The 21,475-nt window shown below is 42.8% G+C and overlaps 1 protein-coding gene across 1 annotated transcript; it reads right to left on the bottom strand.

Annotated features, from left to right (window-relative positions):
- Positions 1–588: 588 nt before the first annotated feature.
- Positions 589–12,485, bottom strand: LOC116995370 (NADH dehydrogenase [ubiquinone] 1 alpha subcomplex subunit 9, mitochondrial-like). Its single transcript, XM_033058050.2, has 11 exons — positions 12,408–12,485; positions 10,175–10,345; positions 9,377–9,474; positions 9,106–9,197; positions 6,634–6,775; positions 6,207–6,309; positions 5,678–5,745; positions 5,474–5,550; positions 3,991–4,086; positions 2,160–2,226; positions 589–860 (listed from the first exon to the last, which is right to left on the bottom strand). Exons 1-11 carry the CDS (start codon positions 12,454–12,456, stop codon positions 693–695), a joined length of 1,131 nt encoding a protein of 376 aa, XP_032913941.1. The 5' UTR covers positions 12,457–12,485; the 3' UTR covers positions 589–692.
- Between the last annotated feature and the right edge of the window lie 8,990 nt (positions 12,486–21,475).

The following is a 21,475-nucleotide window of genomic DNA, read 5'->3' as shown; positions in this document are numbered from 1 at the left end:
GGAACAACAAAATGTGAAGCTCTTGAAATTTGAGAAACACTTTGCCCAGGAGTTTAACAGTAGTTTGGCAATACAGACAGAGTGAGAGATGGTTCTCTGGCTACAGCAACCAGCTCAGGAAGCTGGGGGTGTTTAACCTGGAGAAAAGAGGCTCAGTGACCTTGTGGCTCCCTGCAAATCACTGAAAGGAGGTTGGCACTTTCTTTAGGGGATGTGTTCAGCACAGAAGGCCAAGTTCAGAAGAGTCAAAAAGTTAAAACCAGGGCTTTGTCCGAGATCTCATAGTCTGAATAGGTGGCATTTCCAGCAGTCCCCACTGGAAAGGGCACGTTCAAGGCAACCCAGTCCCAAACTGCAACATTCTTGAAACCATTTGAGCAGCTAAAGCTCAGTGATACATTTGCTTTGAGAGCCAAAGGAAAAAGGGACAAGTACTATGGCACATTCCCTCTAGTCCCAACCTTCAAAACATTACAATGCTCACCAGCTGAGCAACCAATGGTATTTGCTTTTGTGGCAGAGAGAAAATCTGCGTTGCAGTAACATTCCCCCCTTAACTGAAAAGACAACACTGGTGAAATACATGAGTTTACATGATTCATACATTTTACTCAGTATGTACACAGTCCTCCAAAGAAGTTGGGTCATCCAAAGGCAGTTTAAGAAGTTTTAAGTATTCCCCTTGTCAGCTGTTACAGGGGCTGTGTTTTTGGCTTTACTTCCTCCAGCTCAGCATCCAACCAGCGGAACCTGCGGTGACGACGCAGGACTTCGATGGCCTTTTGCTCCAGGGGGGTTGGTTCAATCCCCAGCTCTTCAAAACCAGGAAGGTCAGGAAATGTCATGTCTGTTGTGTGAAACTTCAGCAAGAATAGGGAGGGTAAGGAAACAAAAAGATAATTTACTTGAACAGCTTTACACCCAATGCAATCATTCTACCGAAAGAAGAAGAGGAAAGACTCAAACAGAACTGTGGCATAATCACACGAGGTCCTGAGTACTAAGACCTTCAACAAGAGGTACAGGTATTCTGCATCCAGCAAAAAGTCTTTTAGGCTTTAATTTAGGAATAAATACCATGCAGGAAGTGCCTTCCTTTCCTCTCCATACATTATCAGGGAGGTTACTGCATCGCAACCACAAAATTAAGCAGAACTCCAAGGCTATACATGAACTCCAATGACAGATATTTTGACTTGCCAAGAAAATGTTGTGTTGAATTATCACCTCTGATAGCTTGTTTTACTCTGTTTGTGGTTTAGAACATGGTTCTGTACAGGACAAATAGTTAATTCTATTAGCATATATGCAACCCATACAACTTCTATCCTAGAAAACAGATTTCTCTTACACTGGTATTCCTTGAAAGATGTTCTAAGTCAAACACATCTAATATTGCACAGATTATTTAAGGAAGAAAAGAGAACAACCAGACCCAGAAGCAGCATGGAGAAATTCCCTCTTACACTACCTATGCTACAGCTGACTTGCAGCAGTTTTAAATTATTTGGTGCAGGTTTATTTTATGAAATGCAACTCAAGAAACTACAAAGGCAACTGGAATAAAGGTTTGTGGAGATGTTACAATTATATCCTGGGGGACATAATTGATACTGTGTGATAAGAAAACATATTGAAATTCTACTGCTGCAAAACAGTTGGGAGAGTCACTCCATAATTCAGAAAGCAGAAAGTTTAGGGAACGTACGTGACTATCTTTGCTAGCCTACACATATGCCAAATTTTGACACTAACACTTGCCAATTGCTACTTTTTCCTTGCTTGCAGCTGGTTTTTTGCAACTTATTTCTCCACCCCCAGTGAAACACTCTGAGAAGTCAGGAATAAACATGAAGTGGCAACATTCTCCCAGGAAACGCGCTTGAATGTTAAGTGAGATTTTGCAATGTGTGCAGAGTGTCAGTTCAACTTCAGTTGTTAAAAACCCCTTTCCCTGGATGATGGAAATGATTTTAGTGCACCTAGAGGTACATAAACGAAGAGTGAGGAGCACTGCCCCCCTCACTTTGCTCATCCAGCCTCCACTTTTGGCTGTTTTCAGTTCCATGTGGTTTTGAGGAATGCAAAACTACAAGTGGGAGTTACAGATGCACAATGAACCATTTCCCAAGAGGCATTTTGGGCTGCTCCACACTTACCCGATCCACCTTGTCCCGCGTCAACCACGGCTCAAATGGATTCATCTCAAAGAATCTTGCAACCAAACTGCAACAGAAGAAATATTGCAAAAGTGCAGTTCATTTATCCAGATACACAGAAATCTGGTAAAAATTATTTCAGACTCATTAGATGGTGAGCAAGAGCTTGTTCTGAAGCTGATCTTGCAAGCTCTGAGTTCATTAAAGCACCAAGTTCTTAGCTGTATTTAATTAACTGCTCCTGAATTACTGGATCTTGTATTATTTTGCTTTGGATGCGATGGACAAGCAGATCTCCAGAATTAGTGGGAGGGGAAAGTAAACCCCACATCCAATTCCCCACACACCAGAGGGCTCAGTCTTATCCCTGCCTTTCATCCAAACTCTGTTCTCTGCCAATGTAGGCAGCAATCCAATTAGTCACGAAGCTGGATTCAATGCCCCCAGGAGAAAACACACTTGCTGACAACTAAATGAGTTATCAGCAACACAAACAAGCTGGTGGAATCTGCAGCAATCTATAAAAAGGGTGAGGATTGGGGTATCTGCAGTTTTCAGAAATGAAGACTCCCTTGAAAGAAGGAAATCTGACAGAGAAAAGAAAATAATGCTACAGCTCTTGCTCAGTGTCTCAGGACCAAGAACAGAATCTCTTAGTGAACAGGTAGGACCTCCTGCTGAAGTGCTCACCTGGCAGATTAGGGTGTTACTGAGTTACTGCACATAAACATAACTCATCTGCCTTTTAGGTACATTCTTCCTCAAAAATATGAACTATCATTTAGTTTGGCCCATAAACAAACAAGCATAACATAGACTGCAGCAAATGTGAATAAAGCCAAGAAGCACTCACATAGCACCTTTTTAACAAGCTGCTGTGTCACCTGGGCCATGCTATATCCTGGTGCCTCTTGCAGCCAATACAGAACAGCCACAGCAGTTTAGGATGTTCTAAATGTTATCCATCAGCACTTCCATGGATCCAGTGCTGAGTCCTACTGGCAGGAGGGTTCTAACTCTGATGAGTGATTAAACTCAATTTTCATTGTACTAAAAATGAGGAGGACCAAAAATTAACACAGCCCCATCATGCAGAGGCCAACTTCTGAAATGGCATTTACTGTTTGGGGTAGCACTTCAAAAACATGTGATTATTCCCTAAAGATCAGGCCCAGGCTCAGTAGCACATCCTTGAGATCGTGCACAAAAATCTGTCAGGGCCTGCACTCAGCAACATACACACGGATCTTCCCTGTGCTATTATTAAAAATCATTTGGTTTGCTACTAATGTTATTGAATTAGGACCTTTTGCTACTTCTTGGCTCAGCCATTCAATCATGGAATCACTTAGGCTGGAGAAGACCTCCAGAATGATCAAGTCCAACCTTTGCTGATCACAATCTTGCCAATCAGACCAAAGCACTGAGTGCCATGTCCAGTAGTTTCTCAACACCTCCCTAGGCAGCCCATTCTAAAGGGTGGTTCAACCACCCCTTCTGTGAAGAAATTCTTCCTAATGTCTAACCTGAGCATCCCCTGGTGCAGCTTGAGACTATGTCCTCTCACCCTGCCCCCAAATGTCAGGGAGAAATGACTCTGGAATGAGCAGCTATGTGAAGCTCACTACAAGCATCCATTTCATGTACCAGCTCAGCAGATGCCAGCCTGTCCCTGAGCTGAAGGCTCAAAACTGCCTAACAAGTACCTCAGGAAAGGCAACTTCTGCAACCCCACCACATTAAATAACAACTGGGCAGAGTAAATAACCCATGCAACCGGTACTTATCTTTCTGTGCTGCCAAGAACTCACTGAATTAGGGTCCCACTTACTGGTAGAGAGGCCGGGGCAGCAGGTAGGGAAGGAAGGGGCGGTGGGAAACGGCGTAGATGTACTCGACCATGTCATACAGGAGGTACCGGTGAGGGCTGGAAGGGAAAGCACCAAACATCACACCTCAGACAGCTACACTTCAATATTTGCATCAAGAGAAAAAAAAAACCCAACAATTTTAAACCCTTCACCCCCAAGGCTACAAAAAGCCTGTTTCTTCAACCCAACTAATTTGTCAGCAAAGATTCCCCTGTGGCTCACAGGGAGGAGGTTTATCCTGGAGGACTGCAGCCTGCGGAAGGGCCCATCCTGGAACTAGGGAAAAGCACGGAAAAGAAACGGCAGAAAGGAACAGGGAGCATTTGGCTGCTGGCCAAAGAAGTGTATTCTGTGTGCTTTGAAAACACACCTGAGTGTGCCTCCTTCCATGCTGACTCCAATTCTGAACTCAAGACTTTCTGCACTGTGACAGGAGTTTGTTCAAGCCCACTTGGAAGCCAGAAAGCAAACAGAGAATTAAGGACACTTTATTAACAAGACATCCCATCTTTGGGAGGAAATGTCTGCAGGGAAATTGATTCATTTGCCTTTACTTGACTAAAAATATCTTGTTCTATTTAAAAGCAAGATGAATTGTCCAAAAAATGCATCTCCCCTCTCTCATGATGGAGAAAATGAAGCAGTCTTCCATCCACATGTTTAAGAGTAACATAAAACACTGGGAATTCCCATTCCCTTCTTGTTCAGATTTTGCCTTGGCAATTTAGGCTCTCTAGATGGCTCAGACTGAGCTGTTAGGTATCTCCCTTGGCTTTCCAGGCAATCTGCTGCCATTCCAGAACATTCTGAAAAGCTCCATGACAGCACTAGAGCACAGTGCTGAGCAGTTTGATCTCACACATGCCAAGGTCTGATGTTACAGGCATGGAAACTGAGCCTTCAACTGACATGTTCTCCAGAAAATTTCCAAGAGAGCAGAGAAACATAAAATGGTTTGGGTTGGAAAGAACCTTAAAAACTGTCACCATGGGCAGGGACACCTTCCACTGTCCCAGGTTGCTCAGAGCCCCATCCAGCCTGGCCTGGAACACTTCCAGGGATGGGGCAGCCACAGCTTCTCTGGGCACCCTGTAAACCCAGTCTCTAACTGTAGATCCACTGCCCCAAAGCCATTCTAATTCCAGGTGGTTTCCACACAGCTTTACCAGAATTTTCCCCAAATCCATGTTTGTCTACCATGTTTCCCAAGCTTCTTATTTCTTTGTGTGCACATACATCACATGAATTGCAGTGGGGCCCAGATTAGGATTTTCAGAGTACTCACAGTAAGAGCTTGAGCCATTTTTCCTCCCAAAAAGGAGGTGGAATTTATTGCAGCTCAAACTGTGTGCATGGATGGAGAAATTAAATGTACTGTGCAGCATGCCAAAAACTGACACCAAAAAGATGTACTACAGTTAATTAGAATCAGAAGTGACCTACCCAGCCAAGGCATATGTTTTTCCTTTTGCATCAGGGTTCTTAATTGCATTAATAATTGCCTTTGCTACATCAACCACCTGTGAGGAAGAAATTCCAACAGTTACCAAGAGAAAACAGGAATGCACACACTCTTCTTGCAGAGGTTTACAGACCAACACATCCACCCACCGAGGATTTGGGATTGGGATTTCATGGAAAACTTACATAGACTGGTTGCTTGACTGTTTTTTTGCCCAGAGAAATAAGAGGCACACCACCAAACCAACGCATGTCTGACAGAAAAAAAGAGAAAATCTGGGAATTCTTTCAGTACCAGAACGACCAAGACATTTTACACCACACTGAGTGTGGATCTCTTCTGAAAATTGACTTTGCTTTAAAAATAGGACTGAGAAGAATTCCCAGCTAATTGCAGCAACATTTTTTTCAAGACACATTTAGTTTTCCTATTAACACCAATGAGAGGGCTACATTTGCTGTTTCCTGACAGTGGCTAAGCACACATCTCCCCCCACCAAAAATAAAATGATTACAAAAATAAAAACAAAGAGCAACATCTAACTAGATTGAGAATATTCTGTCAAGAGATGAGAATTTAGTATGTTGCTATGTATCTCACACATTCCTGATAAAAACACACCTGTCTGCAATTCAGAAACAAATCCCATTTTCTCTGTTCTCTACAGGCAGTTACACAAATCATACACGGGTTTATTATTCCAAAAGTACATACTTGCATAATGATTGAGAAATCGGTCCTCTCTCCCAAACATCTCAGAGGGCTTCAAAATTACAGCATCTGGAAATTCTTCCCTCACAGCCTTCTCTCCAACAGCCTATCAATTAAAACAAACACATTCCTTAGATCCATGCTGAACCAAGCACAAGTGGATGCCTTCCATCACAGAGGGCATCCCTGACTACAGAACTGAAAGAAACGACACCATCAGTAGCACCAAAATTATTTATATTTAAGCCATTTGATCCTTGAGATGCTGCACTAAGATAAAGGTCTCACAGAAAGCCCAAACATTTCTCAGCTGCAGAAAAGAGTCTTTAGTAAAATCACACACTGATTTCCTCCAGAGACCCAGCTGGGGGGAAAAACCAAACACAAAGAACATTCTCAGCAAATATATTTAAGTGGATTCCAGACTTACTTTGTTCCTGAGGTATTTGGAAGGACTCTTCATGTCAGCATTCAGGTGAGAGATATGAATGAACTTTTCCACACCCGCTTCCTTACTTATCTGTGCAATACTTTGGGGAATATTTACAAATTCATCTTCAAATTTGAAGTTTCTAAAGCAAGGCAAAACCAAAATGTTACTTTAAAAGCAATCAACAATGGCTGCTAATCAGCCAAAAAGCAATTATTACATATTACTTGAATGTATTATCAAAAACTGTACTGACATTCTTTGTTAGAAACAAAATTTCCCTTCATGATGGCCTCTTCATATAATACAAATTAGAGGAAAGTGAAATCACAATTGTAATCTTCCATTTTAGCTTCTATGCCTTTTCACTTGGTAAGATTAAATCAGTATGAAATATCATCCTGCCCACTTGTCTGTGACAAATAGAAAACTCCCAGTGAAAGTGTAAACAGGTTCTTTTTATTAAAAGAAGCACTCTGGCATCTTGAACTCTGAGCAAGGCTGTGTTTTTACAAATCCTGTTCAAAATTTGCCTTGGTTTGACACACTTAATTACACTACAAAGAAGCTCAAAATTTCTGTGCTGCACAAGTCAGGGCAGATGCTTGGCAGGGGGAAGCAGACAAAAACAAATCAGAGATCACAGAGGTGCTCATGCAAATGGAAAAATAATTTGTCAGAGCATTTAGAACCATTTCAGAGCTGAAAGAGACTTCCAGGAGAAGTAAAAAGAAATCCTCCCCTCACTATATGACATTCAAGAGGACTAAATTAGGAGGTCATACTGTGAACCAGTATCTGATCAAGAACAATACAGAAGTTCTGTCTCCATGAAGAACTGACATTACATGCTGCCAACAATCCCCAAATTCTTTCCAACTATCCCAAGACTGCAAGAAAGAGAACTGGCTTCTCATGCCATTGTGCTGCCCCTATAAGCACCCCTGCACCTTGACCATTTGCTTTGGGTAACAACCATCCTATCCAAACACCTCCCTCTGTGTCCTTATCTCCTCCCACAGCTCTTCAGATCCCACTGGAGTCCAAAGAAAGCCTTAAAAATACAAAGTTATTTTTGAGCCTTCAATAACTAATCTGATCCTGGGAACCATCACTCCTGCTCTGCTCACCAAAACAGATTTAGAAACACACGAGAATGAACAACATCCCTCCTGTAACCATGGAGTTTCAAACAACACAGAACACACACAGGAGCCTGGACACAAGTACAAGGCAAGGAGCAAAGTATTTTCATGGCAGGCTTTGCTTATTTTGACTGATCTCTCCATCTAATTTTACTTTTCCTCCTGCCCAAGTTTTTCACAGGCTCTGGGATGATTACAATGGTTACTCTGACCTCGTGTTTAACAAACCAGAGAACTTGATCTCAGGGTTTCAGCACCACCACTGATACCCACATGCATAATGTATGTCATTAAAACATTTGTGCCACACAGTGGTTAAGTTCTGTAATGTCCAGAAGTTTTAAACATGGACCAAGACTTGTCTGTTTGAATCTACTGAAACTGAAAAGAGAACAAGGTTTGGGGATTTTTAAACAGAATTAAACTTTCTGTTGTTCTCTCACTTTCTTTTAATAATAAAAGAAACTGTCTTTTCTATAAATCATACTTTTTACACAAGTCCAGAAATTTTGAACATCAAAGGGTTTTTCATTAAAAAAGGGCAACAAAAGCATTATGCTTGTAAACAGAGATAAAACAATATCTACATTAGTTTATGTCTATTATGAAAGCAAAAATTATGCACGATACAAAGGCAAATCTCACCATTAATTTTTTGTCTGGTTGTCCTGCACCAGGCTTTAAATAAAATGTATATAATTGCATGAACACACACACAGAGCAGGTGGTTGTTATAGGTGTTTTTAACCTAAAATATGGGAATTTTCAATGGCTTTCAAAAAGCAACTATTCTTAAAAATTATTATCAAATAATGCTTCTGTAGCTAATATTGTATGTGCCAAAATTCCATCAAGGAATGATGTCATTTGTCATAATCTTAGGGACTGTCCATCAGCTATTTCTGTTTGATCACAGCCTTTTCTATCAGGCTACAACTCATCACTATGTCCAAGTGACAGGGTGAAATCATGCTTTTGTGATAATGTAAATATAAATATAAGAAATTAGTGAGGCTCTGCTATCTATAGGAAGGCACTCAGGGAACACCTATGAGGTACGTGAAAGTAGCTCATTTCAATTTTCTGACAGAACACAAGTTGGTACACTGGAAAAATTTGGAAAGAATGCACTTTTCCAAAGCAGATCACAAACAGGACTGGAGTTAACCATTTAAAGAAATTTCATACACAAAATGTTGGGGTTGCTTTTCACAGAAGCCAAGAACAATGGCTACATCACTGCACACACACGCTCTGATACATGGTTACAATACCTGTTGCAAATCCATCACATATAGAGAAAGGAAAAAAAAAAAAGGAAAATTACTTTGTTTCCCATTCCTTTCCAATAAGATTAATGACCACATTGCTGTGTTGCACGGCTCTTCGGATGGAATCTTTGTCCCGACAGTCCCACTCCTGCAAGCAGAGCATCAGATGGGGAAAAGATGAGACAATGTGTAAACAGGCATCACCAAAGTAAGCTCTTCCACACCATTTCCCTTTAGAGGCTGAACACCAGCTTCACAGGAGCTGTGTCTTTGAGGAGGATTACTTGCACAGCCAGGGGTTTGTGCTTGATCTCAAGCCAGACTCACCATGAAGAGAAGCTGTCCCAGGTCACCCATGGGCCGCAGGTACATCAGGTCATACTGATCACAGCGATAGGGGATGATCACTTGGGAGCCAATGCGACCTAAAGGGCCACAAAAACCCCAAAGTTTCAAACCAATACATCCCTTCAAGTAGATGAACTTCTGAATAAACAAAGCTCCCTTTCTTCCCCTGGCATTAAAGCACTACAATTAGACAAGGTGTCTTGAATGTGTATCTGCAAAGCTAAAAGTAGAACAGAACTAAGGTTCTTCTTGAACCTACAACAGGATTCTTTCTTTAAAATTTAGGCTTGTAAGACAAAATGCCAAAGCTTGTTAACAAACAACAACAAAAATTGTGTGTCCTAAAAAATGGAAATATACAAGGATATTTACATTATTTTAAGTTGCATGAAAAGAAGGAGGGGGGAAACGCAGCATGGGCTATTTTCCAAAATTTAAATTCAAAATGGCAATTTTAAACAATTCCAATCAAACTCCTGTAAACCTTTCTGTAAAATGTCCTAATAAGGCTAAAACTAAAAAAATCAAATACATGTTGTAGCTGTCCTCAGACTTGCATTCTACAGAAAAGCAGGACTTCTTCTAATGACATTAACCCTCAAAAGCTCCCAAACTTCCTTGATTAAAACACTTTCTACTGTCACATGCTGCAACTTTAGCAGACTGCAAAACATTTTAAGATCCAAAATACCATCACCCTGCAACCTGAAGACTAATTAGTTTCATGAAACATTTCTTTGGGTAGCTTCTTCAATCAGTACTCCTGGTGAGCATTACCTAAGCGGTTGACAACGTATCGTCCCAGGAAACCTGTGGCTCCAAAGACAGTGGCCACAATGCCACTGACAGAGGATCTTCCACTCCTCCCATGAGGGATCACGGCGTGATGGACCTGCCGGTGCTGCTGCAACGCCGACGGTGCCGCAGTCAGGACAGAAATTCCATGGCCTGCAACGCGGAACAGGAGAGAGTTCAGGATGTTAACTGGGATTCATTGCTAACTCATAGCTTGTGTTGGTTTGCTCATCACAGATCCTTTCTCTCTAACATCCCACGCTGAGGCTCCTGGTGGGCTGTATCAGAGGTATCTGGAGAGGTCAGAGGGGAGCAGGTCTGGGAAGTTGTTGGTAGAAGGAGCAGACAAAGGTTATCAGCTCTTAAAGAGCAAGTAAAGCTTACTGTGAGTTTAAGGTGGGGCAAGTAAAGAATGGTCAGCAAGAATATAATATAGCAGAGGAAGTAATCCCCCTGTTTCACAGCTCTGCAGTGAGAAGACAGGGAGAGATGCAAAGAGCCAGATCCATGATACATGGGATGCTGCCTCAAAGCCATTCCTCTCCTCAAGGAGCTGGGAAAACTTGGGAGCCATGGAGGCAGGACATCATCAGGATATTAAAATACAAGAGCATGTGGTGAAAGGACAAGGGGGAATGGCCTCACACTGACAGAGAGGAGGTTAAATGGGATATCAGGATGAAATTCCTGCCTGTGAGGGTGTTGAGGCCCTGGCACAGGTTTCCCAGAGAAGCTGTGGCTGCCCCATCCCTGGGAGTGTCCAAGGCCAGGCTGGATGGGACTGGGAGCAACCTGACACTTGCACACTGTGGAAGGTTTTATTCCAACATGGTTAGGAATTACCAGCTACACAGGGACACTAACATCAGAAGAACAAAAGGATAGGGTGTGTTGAGGCATAAATTATATTCTGTTACCTCAGCTGGCAGAACTCCAACAGAAAGTTCAACCAGATTTCAGTACCTGAAGGAGGTTTTCCCTACCCAAAAGCCTCCTTTTCCATCCCTGTTCTCCCCATACCCCATAACTAGAAAAAGATATTGCATCTCCAATTTTGTCCCGGCAGGTAGTTTGAGAACCACTGAAAGTTTAAAAAAATCAATAATAATTTATATCTTTCAACTACTCAGTGGCTTTTTTTCTGTTACTTCTGCAAAACTTATTGGTGGCAGGCTCTTCATAATGCCTCTTCACTGTCCTACCAACAAATGATATCTAATTACTGTCATGCATTCTCCCACTTTTGTATTCCCCTGTTATGCTTACCTTACACTGTATAGTGTTTAGTGATGAGCATCTTTCCTTGTTCTATAACTCTATGAGGTCTGGCTGCCATAAATGATCACCAGCTATGGTTATATGCCAAATCATTGACTCAAATTCCACTTTCCAGAGAAGCTGTAGCTGTCCTATCCCTGGCAGTGTTCCAGGCCAGGCTGGATGGGGCTCTGAGCAACCTGGGACAGTGGAAGGTGTCCCTGCCCATGGCAGGGGGTTGGAAGCGGATGATCCTTAAGGTCCCTTCCAATCCCAATAATTCTGTCATTCTATGACTTAAAGCTCAAATATCCACAGCCAACCCAAAGCGCCTGTTTCTCTACCCAAAAGTTTGTTTACCCCTGTTCTCTCCCAACCCCATGAACTGGAAAAAGGCACCACACCTTCCACTTTGTCCTGAAAGGCAGTCTGACAGCCACTTACATAAATAAAAACACACTGCTCCCACTAAAAGGATATTAAATTCCTCCCTGCCCTTTACTAACAAAACCCGTTTGCTATCTCTCATGTTCCTCAACTTAAAGAGTGTGGGCAGAATGAATTTAAACGGAGGCAAGGACTCAAACACACGCTTTAAATATAATATTGGTAGCTGAACTCCACCACAGATCGCGGCCCAAAGGTCACGGTCACCTAAGAAACGGCAAAAGGAACCCAAACTTTCGGTTCACAGCGCAGTGACAGCCCCAGCGCGCCACCCGCAGCTCCATCCCGATGCCCCGTGCTCCAAGCCCCAGCTCCCCGAGGAGAAGGGAGGCACAAACGCCATCATTCCCGCGCCCCCGGAAAAAATCCTCGGCAGCTCCTTCCCAGCCGCTGCGGCTCGAGCTCCCCTGGCACAGAGGCGGGAGCGGAGCGCACCGACGGGCCGAGCTCGCTGAGGGGTGGTGAGACCCGTGAGGGACCCATGAGGGGACAGTGAGGGGCTGACACTCACCTGCCCTTGGCAGCCGCAGCCCGCGGGCGCAGCGCGCCGCCGCCGCCATCTTGTATGCTCCTGGGGCGGGGCGGCGCGTGCGCGGGGCCGCGGGCGCAGCGCGGCTGCGCGGGGCGGGGCCGGGGGCGGGCCGGGGGCGGGGCCGGGGTGGTACTTCAGGGATGGAGGGGGTGCGCGGAGGTCGCGCGTTGTCTGCGGGGCTCTGCTGCGATTGGGAAGTCACAGAGTTTATTGGTGCGAGAGGGGTCAGTGAGGCCAAGCTGTGACCCAGCAGTGCCCTGTCAGCCGGGCTGTGGCTCTGAGTGGTACGTCCAATATTTACTTCAGCACCTCGGGGTGTAATGGTAACTGCAGGGACGGTAGCTCCGCCGCCAGCTTGGCAGCCTATTCCAATGTCCGAGGAAGAATTCTGTAAGTGAAGAGTTCTTCGTGGTACCCGAGGCTCTCCTGGCCCAGTTTGAGGCTGTTTTCTGGGAGCAGAGCCCGAGCCCAGCTGGAAGCGCTTGGAATTAGCGGTGTTTGTGATGCTCTGCACGGCTGGGAAGGAAAGTGCCAATCCCAGTGTGTTTGGCCTGCGGACAGACGGCAGGGGGAAGATGAAGGCCTGGCTTTTCCCTAGGCACTGTCAGCGCTCATAAAACCAGCCGTACGATGGCGATGTGGGCTCGCAAAAGAAGGAAAAGCTCCTGGCCCTGCTCTAAACCACTGCAAGTGCAGAGCCGGGCTGGAAACGTTGCTGCTCTCCAATCCACTGTGTCAGGACAAAAAGATTTCACTCATCTTCCCCTTCCTAGTATAAACTCTTATCTGTGCCACACTCAAATGGCAACACGAACTGCTTTGTGCTAATGAATGTTTTCACTCTGGCAGAGTCTGGCTACAAACTTGAAACCCTCAAAAACAAAGCTCCCAAAAGTGGCAGCTGAGAAAACTGGCTGCTTGGAACTTCAATTGCACCCCAAGAACTACCTGTATTCACCTCACTACCCGTGCTTTGCTTCTCAGCTCTAGGAACCATCATAATCCTTCTGTCTCACTGAGCCAGGATCCAAATGGAACAGCACCAGTGACTGCTCACACCCTGAAGGCATCAGGATAGAAAGCTCAACAGCTTGGCTTCTGCATTCCCACCAGAACATTTGAACAGCTCTAGAACTGCCTAATAGGAAAAGCCATTAAATACCACCAAGACCACACAGTCCGTGGATTCAAAACTGGTTCCCTTGCCGATGAGAGGAACTATAAGCCCATCTCAAAGAAATTAGATCCCGTCCTTCGGAATAAATGACATCCAGGAAATGAGCCCCTTACAAAGGTGCCTGAACATTGTTACTGGGCATTTCCTGCCTGGGGCACTCTTACCAGCTGTACACCAATCCTCAGTATAGCTGCTTACCTTGTCCCAAGTGGGTGCACTGCCGAAATTTCAGAAGGCCACCTCTGGCAAGTGGAAGCCACATGCCAAACTGAGCAGTTCTTGGGTGCAGCTGAAGTTGTAAGGCAGCACCACGATTCTCAGCTGACACTTTTGTGAATTTGTTTCACAAGAGAGTGAAAAAATGTATTAGCATAAAGGAGTTCGTGTTGCCCTTTGAGTGTGGGGCAAATAAGAGTTTGTACTCGGGAGAGCAGCGAAGTTCTTTTGTCCTGGCGATTTGAACCTGCAGCTGCACTTTGGGTACTTTGATAGCCAGGTAGGTTTTCTTTTGCGAATCCACACCGCCATCGTGTGGTTCATTTTCTATCAGTGCCCGGGAAAAAGCCGAGCGCTTTTCCGTCCCGGCACCGTGAGAGCGGGCAGTGCAGGGGTTCTGTTGGATGCTCTCTCCGAGACTGAGAGTATGTGGTCCTGCATAGAGGGAAGGGCCATGTGATTCTCTTCATGTGTGATTCTGATGTGAAAGAAGACGAATTGTCTCACTGTTGGCTGTGCAGTTTATGAGGCTGCAAAAGGAAAGTGAATTCCAGCACCGCCTCTTTCTTCTAGAATTTCTCCTGTGGAACCAGCTGCCGAATGTTCTTAGCTTTGTGTCTGCACTCTGGGAGACTGAGCACACACACCTGGGTGTGCTGCACTTTAAAAGCTGTGGGGACAAAGTGAAAACCAGGGCCTTTTTGTCCTGGGAGCTTTAGATTGGGAACTGGACATTTGAAGCTGGGCTCTGCTAGCAGAGTGAAGGAATGTGATGGACCATGGGAACAAGTCCAGGTGCGTTTTATAGGATGTGAGTTAAGTGTGGAGACAACAACAGCTTCCTGAGTGGGCACGTTTTGTGACCAATAGTTCCACTCGACACAGTTTAGGTTCACGATATCTGCATGATTGAAAGAAAGAATGGGGTACTCCATTTAGTTTGAAAGGAAAAACTCCTAGCTCCTGTTCACAGGGTGTTGTTGATAGTCTTCAAAGGGAATGTGGAACTGAGCAACTGTTTTCTCCTCTTTCGATTCCAGATTAAAATGATGCAGCTGGGCTCAACGAGAGCCGAAGTGTCAAGGTACATGCAGCTGAAAAAAAAGAAGCATAATACAAATGTTTGTTGTGCTGTTCAAAACTGCACAGGAAAAGGGATGCCCAGCACTGTCTCTGTTGTTTCAGGATCTTTTCTTGGAGGCAGCCGATGATGCTGAAGGTCTTTAGGCAGAGCTGAAAGGATAGGATTCACATGCAGCTTAGAAGAAATGTAACCTTCCATTTGAAACCCTAATGAGACCCTTAATTACTGCGGCAATCAAGAGGCGCTCTGACTTCATGTGCCAGGGAAAGAAACAGTTGCTAGCCAACCCCTTCTGGAAGCTTTCCAACTGCACACCTCAGTGTCTGTTTGCATGCATTCCTTCTCAAGTTTCTTTCACTCTTTTCTAAAACTTTCCTGAACTCTGTCTAGTAGTTTTGCCCAGAACATTCGCGTTTCACCTCTGCTCATCTATATTGGTGTCAAAATCTTTCAGAATCTCTCAGGAGGATGCACATCTTAGTGACAACAGAGCTTGCAATACCTTTAGTAAGTTCTCCTTTTCCTCTTTTCCTTTACGATAGCCCATACCAGCAGTATTAGAATAGAACTAGAATGAAGGCAAATAATTAACAGCATTCTTTTTGCTTTTTTTAGCCCTCTCTGCAGTGGAATACAGAGATGTTAAGGCCATAACTCCCTTTGTTCCTGCTTTTGCTTAGTTTGTGATATGTATGTGACATGAAAAGAGAGATAATAAGGACTTTGAAAGGAGAAGATCTAGATTTTTTTTTTTTTTGGTTGTAGGAGCTGCATTGCCTTCTCATCTTTTCTGATCAGAAACCTCTTTTTAAAATTCCTAAATACCAGCTGGTTTCTCTCTACCTGTCTGTAATTATATATATATAGAGAGAGAATAAGCTCAATTCCTTATGGCTTCACTAGGGTCTTGAGCCTTTCCTACAGAGTTCTGTTCTTGATGGAAGACTTTTTTCCCCTTTTTTCAACTCCTATGCTGCTGCTGCATAGCTGGGTGTGCTAATAGACTTTGCCTGGATCTTAAAGGGAACTTCAATGCAATATTGACAGGAATAATAAAAAAAAAGCAGTAGTGTAAACTTGGCCAACATGCATCCAAAACTCCTGTGAAGTCACAGCAATTTTGTCTGCCCTGTTAGAAGCAACTTCTAGCTTTTACTATCACCTTTCCAACATTGCTCTCCAGAATACAAGGAAAAATGTTGCTAACTCTTGAGATTGTTATCTTGTTTGTTTTTTTAAAAAAGAGACTTAAAATTGACCTAGTTGGCAATATCGGCAAGAGGAGGTTTTGTAGAAAGTCACATCTTTACCTTTTTATGTGTCTTTGATTGTGCAAAAGGTAATTTTCTATTTTGCAAGACCAATCAACTCAGTATACTGTGGAAGTATTTTGCCATGTCTGGTTTGCTCTGGAGATTGTTTGGAAATTGTCAAGTCTGGAAAAGATCAGTGTAAAAACAAGTAGAATCCTGAGATTTGTATCTTTTCTTCCATAAATATTTCTCTCCTGAGTATCCCCCTGACAGCCTTTGCTTTGAGCGCTTCTGCAGGTAGAGGATCCAAGCTACACTTTTCCACTTTTCCCCCAGAGCCTCCTGTCTTATGGCAGGTTTGTCACAGTCAGAAGAATGTTCCTTCATTTCCATGAGGACAGAAATAAAAACTGTAGCATTTATGGAACAGCTGCTACCCAAGTTGCTCACAGTAAATGTTAAAGACAATCCACCTTGTGTGATGAAAATCAGGCCCCCTGATGGAAGTGTGTGGTGAGAAATAATTCACAAGGAGCCATGGTTGTCCCCTACATGATGGACTGAGCAGGCTGTCTGAAGGAAGCAGAACAAAATAAAAATAAGTAACCTATGAAGAGAAAAGATTTCTATTTCTACTCTGCTACTTCAGGCAAAGATAAGGAGGTAAACAATATTTCCTGCTATTTTTACACATACCTTGACCATAGGTATTCTTACTGAGGAGGACTGTGTTTTCCTAGGGCCACAGACAAACTGATTGGTAGTAAGAATCTGAAAATACAGGAAAATATCAATAACTGCTCTTTGTGCTTTAGGCACCCTCTTTAATTGATTCTTTCTTTGCAGGACTGCAAATATTAACAATAAAATCCTGAGGCTGTTATCTGTTTTCTTGCACTGACAGATACCACCAGCTCTTTAAAGAAGTGTTTACTTAGGTCCATGAAGGCTTCTTAGTACAATGTGCAACTGCAGTGCACAATGAACTCTTCCTCAGCAAGCAATTTAATTGTTTTTTTTTCTCCTCTTCTTTGAAAGGTAAATACTGTGAGAGGAGGTGAGTAAAAAAAAAAAAAAAGGCATCCTGTCCCAAACTGGCACTCACAGGCACTTTTCAAACACACTTTGGGTGAAAAGGCAGACATTTTAGCAACTTTATAGTGTTTCAGTGGTTTTTAGCCATTCATTGCATGGGTACTACAGCTTTTCCCATGCATTGCAATTTGAGGTTTAATATTCTCCCTTAGGGCTCCCCACAGATGAGGTCTGGGGAAATATCAGGGGAAATACTGTGCCACTGAGTGCTGTCAGAAACACTGTACACACTCAGAACATTTATTTAAAATATTCCATCTTAGGCTGGAACACTGAAGGCATGCTAAATAGCCAAGACATTCAAGCAGGAAATTAGCTCCTTTGTGTTTGATGGAAATATTTTATGTCACTAGGATAATAGCCTTAATTGCTTTTCATCTTTGTACAGTTCCACTATTTGCTAACTAGTTAGTTTATTTGACACTGAATTCAGCTGTGAAAGTGAAAGGAGATTATTTAGGTTCAAGTTCTACCTCTACTGCAACAGCAAAATGCTGAAATGTTTACATTGCATGCAAAGCAGAAAACATGTACATAGGGAAAATATGGTTATAGTACATAAGAATTACGAATAAATTTCTGTTTAAAATTCCATTTTGGATCCTGAGTGGAACATAAACTTTCTCCATGACAATCAACAAGATAACCCCACATACACACTGCTTCTTTTCTGTTTTTCTGGGAAAGGAGACTTGAGTGAAAGTAGAATCCTTTCCTTATCCTGAGGTTAGGAAATGTAGTTAAGACCAGGTCCTTGACAATGGACCTTTTACATGGATCTCCTAAGCAGAGCCATGTCTGGGAGGGGAACTTGGCAAATATTGTATTATTTTATGCCAGAGGAAGATGTGATGTTTTGGGCTGAAAAATCTGCAATTATTTTGTATTTCATTGTTTGAAAGGAACTTTTATTTCCATATTTCTCAGTACAGGTACTGATTTTTCATCTCCACCCCCACACATACATAGCTAGATTAATTGTTCTCTAGAAAATGATTTTAAATTATTTAGTCTCATTCTAAAATACTTGGAGGTTTGCAAAAAAACAATTTTCAAAATAACATTGCCAATAAAAAACATTGGAATATACAGATGAGAAGTAATGTCTGTAGTTGCTTGGTTTTAGTTGTTGGGTTGTTGTGGGGGTTTTTTTAAGTTTTTTTTTTTTTACTGCTCAGATTTATCTGTAAAATCTTGGGTACAGGAATTTTGTCTTACACTGTTTCTGTAAAGAACCATCTCATAATAAACACTCTTGACTTAAAATTCAGGAATAAAAAGAAAGATTTGTATGTAGATGTCTTCAATAGTACTGATACTGCCACACATTTAAATTAGCTCAGCAATTATTTTGGGAAGAGCTCAGCTGGGATAATCATCTGAAGGATTTTAGTTGCATGCCAATTGTTTCACTGCTTTCTGCCAGCTTTTCTCACCCTACACCAAAGTCATAAATCCTGCTTACAGGACGCTGCTAAATATTGCCAGCAGCTTCAAATAGGCTGCTCCGGGCAGACAAGCAGGATTTGGCCTGGATCATGGATGACAAAGCGGGTAAAGTGTTCTTAATCGGCACTCAATTTTCAGAGCTAAAAGATCACCCTCCCTGCCTTCCCTGTGTCCAGGATTGACACAGAAACCCTTTGTGTTGGAGTAATTCACCAAAAGATGTTTGAACAGGCCTCTGTCCCTTCCAAGAGTAAAACTATTGCTGTAAAAGGAGTTCAGGAACTCAGTTCAGTTCCTTTGGTGTCTATATGGAATCTAAATGCTGTCCCAACTCACTAGGGTAAGATGCCTGGGGGTGTTTGCAGCTCATATGGATGCCTTAAGATTTTCGCTTTCATGTTTTCCAGATTCTGTATTTCATTAGTGTATAACTCTGGACTCCATACAGTGTTAGTAAGGTCTCTTCACGTTTTGGTCAGACAAAACAATCCTTCCAGGCCTGAGAACCAAGGATACCCTCTGCCTCAGGCCCTGAAAGTATAAACAAAAGTGAATTTTGGGGGAAGATCTAACTGGGGGTACATGACTTCATTATCTGAAACTGTAATTGGAGAATTAACCCCTGAAATACAAACTTGTATCTGTCTCAGAAACTCGTGACCACCATCCATCTGGGGTGTAGCCTCTATGAGGTGTGCTTTAAAAATACCCACTTTATTCTCTTAACTATATCTAGCCCCTGTTGTAGGTAGCCACTCCAGGGCATACATAAAACAAACACCACAGCAGAGACAAAACCTTGACTTCCAGGTTTTCTGCAGATGCTACCAAGATGTGCCAGCTACCTGGGAGCTGAGGAAAAAGGTGCACATGAAAATTCACAGGCTGCAAAATAATTCCACGAGAACACAAGGACCGTCTCAGTACTTGCTGCCAACATCATGCCAAACTCCTGTCCTGGATTCCTGTCTGAAAGATCTGTCCCGTGCCTCACAGAGGCTGATTTGAAGGTGATTTTCTGGAATCACAGCACATTATTCCATCAGCCAGCTTGTCTTCTTGGGGATGAGAGAGCTGCAATGCCATTGGCCCTGAACTGGGTGCATTTTCAACATGTTGGTTCCAGTGCAGCCTCATGTCTGGGGTTACAATACAGGGTGTGATAAAAGGTATCTGTTCTATCACCATCTGCTGAGGGTGGGGGCAGTGATCCTTATCTCCACGGCAGATATTCTGCTAATGGGCCATCCATTGAAACCAGGCAGGGCATTGTTCTTTATCTTTTCACAACCCATCCTTCCTCCAGCCAGTCATTTTCTGCTAATGGCCCATTGAGTCCCACTGTGGGACTGATAAAATTACTGCATCCCATTGGAAGTTGCTCCAGCCAGGGAGAAGAGCCCAACATTTCTTACCAAGATAAAAACAGAGGTTTTGGGACACTAAGGGAGCCCCTTTCTCCACTGGACTCCAGAGGAAAACCGGATTTCTCCACATCACCACTGGACCTCCAGAGGGAAACTGCACCTTGTACAGGAGCACTGCTTCAACTGAATCACATCTGTCACTGCAGGAGGATGCAGCCACCATTTAATGGGACTGCTACCAACACCCTGCCTGACAGGGTGTCAGGTTGTACTCTGACTTTGTCAGGGTTTGGGGTTTGTTTCTTTGTAGTACTGTATTTCTATTTTAATTTCCCTAGTAAAGAACTGTTATTCCTAATTCCCATATTTTTGCCTGAGAGCCCCTTGATTTCAAAATTCTAATAATTTAGAAGGAAGAGGTTTACATTCTCCATTTCAAAGAGAAGCTCCTGCCTTTCTCAGCAGACACCTGTCCTCCAAACTAGGACACCTCATCACCCACCAAGCCTCCCTAAGGACAGGAGAGGAGGGTCAGAGAGCAGAGACAGCGCTCCTGGCAGTGCTGCTGAGGTGCTCATGAAAACAGAAACTGATTTTATTGCAAACACTATCGACGTTTTCCTCCAGCCTGATTTATGCTAGGAAGCAATTGTGTGAAATATGTTGCAAAGAAACAAAAGGAATGCTATGAAAATGAAAAATGCTTAAAATGGAGACATGTAAAAGGGGAAGCCGTGAAATTTTTATTAGTTATGCAGTTTATAAAAGTGGAATATCAGAAACTCTTACTTGTTTTAATTATCTAGGCATGGATAATATAATTTCATATTTCTCTCCTAATCATAACTTTTGGCTTACGCTACTTTAAAAACAATGTCCTTAATTTAAAGTATAGCCAAATCATTCTTGTACACCAAAAAGAAATTTGCCCCACATTTTTCACAATTATAACTTTTCACAATTATCAGTTAAAAATGAACTGACAAAATATCAGCAGTGCTTTGTGTTCCTTGGCACAAGAAAAAGCTTCCAAAATCTAAAAAGAATGTTTATGCAATGAATGAGGTATGGACATTTTAAAATTCCCCACATTTCAAGGAGCAACTGTGAAAAGGAATTGAGGGAAGGAGATGCTCCATTCTGGCACAGATCCGATAATAAAAGGACATCCTCAGCTCTGTGTGGGTGGTTGTCTGTGCTCCTATTACTCTTCCCATTATGTTTTAATTCTTCTGTACTGTATATTTCCTAGGGATTCTGATTGATGCAATGGGAGCAGGGTTGCATGGCATAAATTATCAGTGTAGTCTGTATTGACCACATCTGAAGATCTGCTTGGCCTGAATTAAGATCTCCTTAGAATCTAACATAGGATAGCTTTTTAAAATAAAATTTAAAAAAATAAA

The sequence above is a fragment of the Catharus ustulatus genome, chromosome 4, assembly GCF_009819885.2.
Source record: "Catharus ustulatus isolate bCatUst1 chromosome 4, bCatUst1.pri.v2, whole genome shotgun sequence".
NCBI classification, from domain to species: Eukaryota; Metazoa; Chordata; class Aves; order Passeriformes; family Turdidae; genus Catharus; species Catharus ustulatus.
The sequence above is the reverse complement of the archived record's forward strand: the minus strand, read 5'-3'. Positions and strand labels throughout refer to the sequence as shown.